The sequence below is a fragment of the Orcinus orca genome, chromosome 19 (genome assembly GCF_937001465.1).
Source record: "Orcinus orca chromosome 19, mOrcOrc1.1, whole genome shotgun sequence".
In the NCBI taxonomy this organism is placed as follows: domain Eukaryota; kingdom Metazoa; phylum Chordata; class Mammalia; order Artiodactyla; family Delphinidae; genus Orcinus; species Orcinus orca.
The window spans coordinates 53,281,935-53,288,730 of NC_064577.1; the positions used below are offsets into that span (position 1 = coordinate 53,281,935).

The window sequence follows — 6,796 nt, forward strand, 5'->3', positions numbered from 1 at the left end:
GTGGCATTTTTCACCCAAATCCGGACTCCTCTGAAATCCTGACCCTCTGAGCCCTCCTTAGGTCCCAGGGGAGGAGGGAGGTGAGTGTCAAATCTCCCAGCTATCACCAGCAATTCTGGCTGAGGGCCTGGGATTTCGGGGGCTCAGACCTGCAGGATCCCTGAGGTTGCGTTGATTCCAATGGATCGCCTCAGCTAGCACCACCACAGCTTCCGGGAGTGCAAAGGGTTAACGCGGGCTGGATATTGAGGTGGGGGGGTGCGAGGCGGGAGGGGTGTCGGGATCTGGGTGGGCGCGCTCTGATCTCCCCCCCCCCATTCCTCGGGGGTCAAGTTTCAGCGGCACTCCGCCCCCAGGGTAGGTGTGAAAGACACGTGTCCCCATTGTGAAGGGCCTGTCAGGCAGGACAAAGCAGCCGCCCACCCTCCCCCCCGCCCCTCGGCCCAGCCTGGGGTCAGCTCCAGGGGGCCGGCTGGGTGTCGAGGTCACGATGGGCCCGAGCTTTGGTGACATAGGGAGAAAAAGCTGGGAGACTGGGCGGAGGCCACGTGATGCTCAAGTGAGGAGTCTGAGAATAGCTCCCCCCCACCCCCCGCCCCAAGAAAAACTGAGCGGTCACTTCCATCACACCAGAAGACGGGATGAGCCCCTTCTCCCAACAGGCATAGTAAGCACAGCGGCACCCCCAACCCGCCCCTCCCACCCCTCACCCCCCCCCCATCAATCACCAACACAGAGAATCGCAGTGTCGAGCGCAGTCGATTTTAGTGGTTTTCTTTAATCCTGCTCTGCACTTCTTTCTCATTTACTACACGGGATATTATAAAGAATAAATAGCAGATACTCTTAATTTACAATGATTAGTCATTCCATTTGTTCTCTATATTTACAATAACTGTAAAATAACATTGAACTCTATAGCTTCTTCGAGGTCCAAGGAAAACCAAAACACTTTCCGAAGAATGGAAAATAGCTTTTTAAAAGTCCTTCTACAAAAGTTCTCCCCTCTCTTTGTACTTTAAGAAAAAATAACATTTCCCCCCTGCTTCGCCACGCGAAGGGCACTGGAATATAAATAGCAGGTTAACATTATTAGCAACAACCAGAATAAGTCTCTCTTTTCTCTGTTCTTTTTTTTTTTCCTTTTGCTTAAAAAATTTTTAAAAATACAGTAGAAGCCGGTAACTTTTAACGTATAATACTGACCTTTTAATAAGTAAATTAAAACTGGGACCGTATATACATACACATATACATTCCTACACAGTTAAACAGTGCATTACATGAACCAGAAAGCTAGGTCTCTGTAGCCGGAAAAAAAAAAAAAAGTTCATTGAATCCCCTCGCGAGAGGGTGGTGGAACTGGTTGGAGACTGTGCGGGGGGCGTCGGTGGGGATCGATCAAGTGTCCGGGTGCGGGCAGGGGGCCCTGAGTTCTAGCATGAGCACTTGCACTCGGAAATGATGGGGTACTGGATGGGAATCCAGCCGCAGCGCTGGCCCCCGCGCCGCTGACAGCGCCACCGCAGCACCGTGAGGTGCACGGACTTGGACGGCTTGCACACCATGCCCTCTGGCACGGAGCACGAGCGCTTGCTGAAGCAGCTGCCCACCTTCACGTAGCGCGGCCAAAAGCGGCTGCCCAGGTCGTTCCAGGCGTACAGCACCGGGCAAAAGGTCTGCGACCACAGCCACATCTGTAACTTCCTCCGCAGCTTCTTGCTCAGGCGCTGCTTCTTGCCCGGGGCCAAGCCCTCGGAGAACTCCAGCCCTTTGATCTCGCTCGGCATGGCCCCCGACGGCCGCTGCCGCAGCAGCTGGTCCAGCTCCGCCAGGTCCTCGGCGCCCCCGGCCGCCACCCCGCCCCCGCCAGGCCGGTCCTCGGGGGGAGAGGTGGCCATGAAGCCCGGGTCGTAGTGGCCCCCGAGCAGCGAGCGCAGCAGGGTCTCGTTCAGATCCTTCTCTTTGGGGTCAAAGATAGGGTCCGGGTGTTCGATGAGGTCCACCAGGGGCAGGTTGTCGCTGGGAGCCGGGCGGATGTGGAGATAGTGCTGGCCGCCGGCCGGTGCCGCCCGCAGCCCCAGGACCACCACCAGGGCGTAGAGGGTGACCCCCAGGCTGGGGCAGCGCTCCATGCCTCCGGCGCGCGCCCGGGGCTGCTGCTTCGTCCCGCGTCCCCGGAGGAGAGCACGCCGAGCCCGCGGCGCCGCCGCGCTCCCCCGTCTCTCCGGAGGCGGCTCACCCGAGGCTGGGCAGGCGCAGGGCCGGCAGCATGAGTCGCCGGCAGAGCCCTTCGCACGGCGCCGGCTCCCACCGGGGCGGAAAAAACGCACACAAGTTGGCCGCAACTCCTCTCCCAGGTCTACTCGGGAAGGCGGCCGCGGCGGGGCATCCGAAATTACTCCAGGGCAACCGCGGGCGCTGGGGGCGCCGGCTGCTCGCTGCCTTCCCGGGCTGGCGGCGGCGCAGGGCGCGTGGACTGGCCGCTCTCCCCGCCTCCTCCTCTAGCTGCTCGTCGTCCGGCCGCTCTGTGCAGCGCCGCGGGCCGAGCCGGTCCTAGGGGCACTTCCCTCCGCCTGCTCGGGGCTCCGCGGCCGTCTCTGCCCGGCGGACTCCAGCGGCGGCGGCGGCGGCGGCGTCCGCGCACGTTGGCACCGGTTTGTCTGTCTCGCAGGGTCCAAGCCTTTAAATTTCCTGCACTTTCAGCTCCATCACCATGGAAACCACTGACTCTCACGGCGTTGCCCCCTCCCCCTTCTTCCCCCCAAACAACAACCCCACCCCCCACTTCTCCACCCCCGAGGAGCCGGAGCCGCACAGGCTCCGGGGGAAGCCGCCTGCACTCGCCGCGGAGGCGGCGGCGGCGGCTTCGGCAGCGCCCGGGCTGTGCCCCGCCGGACCCAGATGCCCCGGGAAGCCGACAGTCCGGCTGCCCGCCGGAGCTCACAGGCGGCGGCGGCGGCGGCGGCGGCGGCAGCGGCGGTGGCGGCGGCGGTGGCGCTTGGCAGGTCTCCGCGCAATTTTCTCTCTCCCCCACCACCCACCCCCCTTCTCCTCCTCCTGCAAAATGCACCGCCCCCCTCCTTTCTCCTGGGGCTCTAGGCGCCCCGCCAGGGCCAGTCCTGGGGAAAGCTCGCGGCGGCGCTGGAGCCGGGCTGGAGGGTGCAGGGCCAGTTTTGGGGGGTGCTCGAGGTGGGGCTGGGAGGATTCTCACTAGCTGGGTACTCTGCACCGGTAAGGGAGCTGCGGGGAGGTGCTGGAGGCTCGTTTCTTGGTGCAGTTCGGTGCAAGGAATTTCTCCATGTGCATGAAGCTTTTTCCCCGGGCGCGTCTCGCCTTCCTCTCTCCCAGGCTCGGTCTAAGTCCCCTGCCCCTCCCCCCAGCGCGCGCGCACACACAGACACACACACACACAGACACACACACACACAGACACACACACACACACACACACACACACACACACACACACACACACACTGCGCCGGAGGAGTCCGGGAGCCGCAGCGTTGCGCAGCGTGATGTAATTCCTAGGAAGCTGTTACCCGGGCCCACAAGGGGGGTCCGCTCCTCACCCTCCTCCTCCTCCTCCTAGGCCGGGTCTTGCACCCTGAGTGGCCGAGCTGCAGGGGCGCGTCCGGCTTGCCTGCGGCTCCCCTAGCCGGCCTGGCTCCGCGCAGCTGCCGCTCGGCTCCCTGGGGGCGGCGCGCCCTCTGCTGGCCTGCAGCAAGCCCTGCACCCTGCGCTGGCGGGGTGGCCCTGCGAGGTGGGTTTGTCTGCTGTCCAGTCTGTCCAGCTCAGTTTCTGCTCTTGTGTCCGTGTCACTGTGTATGTGTGTGTTCGTTCTTGTGTGCGTGTGGGTGCGTGCGTGCTGACGGGTCTGTTCTGGCTCTTCAAAGATGAGCTGGCAGTAGGGGACCTGAGACCTGGCTGGGGTCCGTCCAGATAAAACTACGTTAACCTCGGACAAGTCACTTTTGTAGCACCACACACCTTACTTTCTGCATTAGTGACATAACTACATTACTCCTCCAGTTCTACCTTTCTGTGATTCTAAATAAACCTTCATGATGCTTTCTCTTCCAGAAGCAGTTTGTTCTTGATGGTAGATGGATATTGAAATGACACTTAAGGTTAATTTTCCTTTGGATGAAGAGCTGAATCCAAGCTTCAAAACTCAAACTCAGTTTCCTCTGTGGTGGATGTGATTGGAGTCTGGAAAACGCTGGAGAAGAGAGACTTGGTGTGGATGACTCAAGCATTCACAGCGTTCCACAGAGTGGAGTTAGGAGGTCTCGTTGTGACAGCCTAAATCACTCTAGTTTCTTTCCCCAAAGATCTGGTTTTTCCTTTCAACCTGTGCTCTCCCACCCCACCCCCACCCAACACACACAGAAATTTATCATCTGTCTAAGGAAGCAAACACACTTTGTTTCATGGCAGTCTTTCTGCAAAACGCCAACAATTGAGAGGGATGGCCAGTTTCAGCTGAAAACCTTTTCTTAAACTTTCGAGTCTAGGCAATATCTAGAATTAGACAATTAAGGTAATGCCTACAAGAAAATCTTGCTTTAATGAATATGGGAGATAAGAACAACCAATTGGTTGTTTGAATTGCACTGATTCTGAAATAATGTGGGCCTAGAACCCAGCACACAGTAGGCTCTTAAACAGTACTCCTTTCTTTTTGATATGCTTTAGGGGGCTTGGCGCTGGTTTATTTTCTTAGGAAGATTAAATGTTCCAGAGCAGTTCTGCCACTGCTGTGAATTAACTAAGAGAATAATTTTTCAGTAAAGAGTTCAAAAGGCTAAATTCTAGCCCACCTCTCCTGAGATGGTGGGTTCCACTTAGTGACATTCTCTTGTGCTGTTTTCTATTCCATCAATCTCCTCTCCTTTCCTTCAAATCACCTATTTTTGTTTGAAAACCAGATACTTCAGTCCTTTATTTAGGCGGGGTAGAACGAAAACAAGCCATGTTAGACAATAGATTGGGTGACCTGTTTATAGAGTGTCCGCTGGGTGAACACCATGGGAGGGGGGAAATGCAAAGGAGAAAGAAGTCCCAATCGATTGCTACCATCCAAGACATTGCAGTTCAGTTAAAGTGTATATGACAAATGTATGAAGAAAACATTAAAAGGGTGTGTAAAAAAAATCTATAAATTCCCCTAATAGCATAGACCAGTGTTTCACAACCATTTTAAAACCCATGCCCACTTTTGGTAAATATTACAGCTTCATGCTATCCTTCGAATGTTTGAAATTTTATAATACATTATGGTGACCCAAAAAAGTCAAAACAAGTATAATATAAGCTATACTCTGTTCAAACCACACTTACCCTTCTTCACTGTGGGGTTCTGAAATGCCCCTCTTGGGGAGCCTGCAGTCAGTCCCCCACTCCCTGCCACACTAGGGTAGCTCATACACTTAGGTACTGTGTGAATCTGTGGTAATGCTGTTTATCAGAGACTAAGCAGTACTAATACCTTAATGGTAGAACTGAGATTTAGCTGGGCTTGATGAAGAAAAAGGATATATTTATCTGAGTAGGGAGAGGAGGATATTTGAGTCTGCATAAGGAGGGGAAGCACACCGTATCAGAGAAAAGCCAAAAGATCTGGGGTGTGGGAAATGGGGTAGTAAATGTCATAAGCAGGGAAGCTCAACACAAAGACAACCTTTGGACCAGGTGGATCTTGGTTGGAATTCTGGTCTTGCCACTCACCAGGTGGGCTACCCTCTCAACATAGGCATCTTAACTCCAAACTTTCCTTTCCTCATTTGTAAAACGGGGATAACACACACCCCTCAGAACTGTGTTATACATAGGAGATAAAGGATGCTGTGCTTAGCACAGCACCCAGGGCAGAGTATATAGTGGGCAATAGACTGTCAACACATGTTAGTTCTTCCAGGAACTCCAACACCCTCAATTGGCCCACCATCTTTGATTTGAGCCAGAGGGGCTCAAAGGGGTTGAGATGGCTGTTGGAATCACCTCCAACACCTTTGGGCCTGCTTTCTGTCCGCTCGGCATGTGTAATTGAGCTATTCTCCGTAGCTGCTGGCGTTCAGGAGTTTAGGGGAGGGGGACTGAAATTTCTTGGGGGACTCAACAGGCAACCTATTTCATGCTTCTGCCACTCTATTGATGAGGGAGCTTGACAAGCGGGACAAAGAGGGTGTATTTATTCAAAAGGAAGCTGTGGGGTGGGAGTGGGCCAAAGGAGGGATGGTTATCAGCTCAGCTCTCTGATCAGGTCCTCCCAGGGGCTGGGGTGAGATGGGGAGCAGTTGGATGTTAGTGGGGATTGGCCAGGGGCTCGGGCCTTGGCAGCCTACGTGGGAAGAGTCTAGTGAACGAAGTGACTCTAGGTCCATTCTTGGTTACCTGCATCCCAGGATTCCGTCCCCGCAAGGTACTCTGTCAACGGAAACTGAAGCAGTTTTTTTTTTTTTTTTTTTTTTTTTTTTTTTTTTGCGGTATGCGGGCCTCTCACTGTTGTGGCTTCTCCCGATGCGGAGCACAGGCTCCAGACGTGCAGGCTCAGCAACCACGGCTCACGGGCCCAGCCGCTCCGCGGCATGTGGGATCTTCCCGGACCAGGGCACGAACCCGCGTCCCCTGCATCGGCAGGCGGACTCTCAACCACTGCGCCACCAGGGAAGCCCTGAAGCAGTCTTTTGAACCATGGCCTCGGCAACTCCAGGTGAAGGCAAGAGGACCTTATGCATCCTGAGGGCACTTAGGCATCTTTTCTTATTTTCAGCTGATTCTCAGAACAATT

At 55.3% G+C, this 6,796-nt stretch overlaps 1 protein-coding gene across 1 annotated transcript; it reads right to left on the bottom strand.

The window, feature by feature from the left end:
* Window positions 1-758: 758 nt before the first annotated feature.
* Window positions 759-2,743, bottom strand: NOG (noggin). Its single transcript, XM_004271794.4, has one exon. The coding sequence runs from the start codon at window positions 2,133-2,135 to the stop codon at window positions 1,437-1,439; it is 699 nt and encodes a 232-aa protein (XP_004271842.1). The 5' UTR covers window positions 2,136-2,743; the 3' UTR covers window positions 759-1,436.
* Between the last annotated feature and the right edge of the window lie 4,053 nt (window positions 2,744-6,796).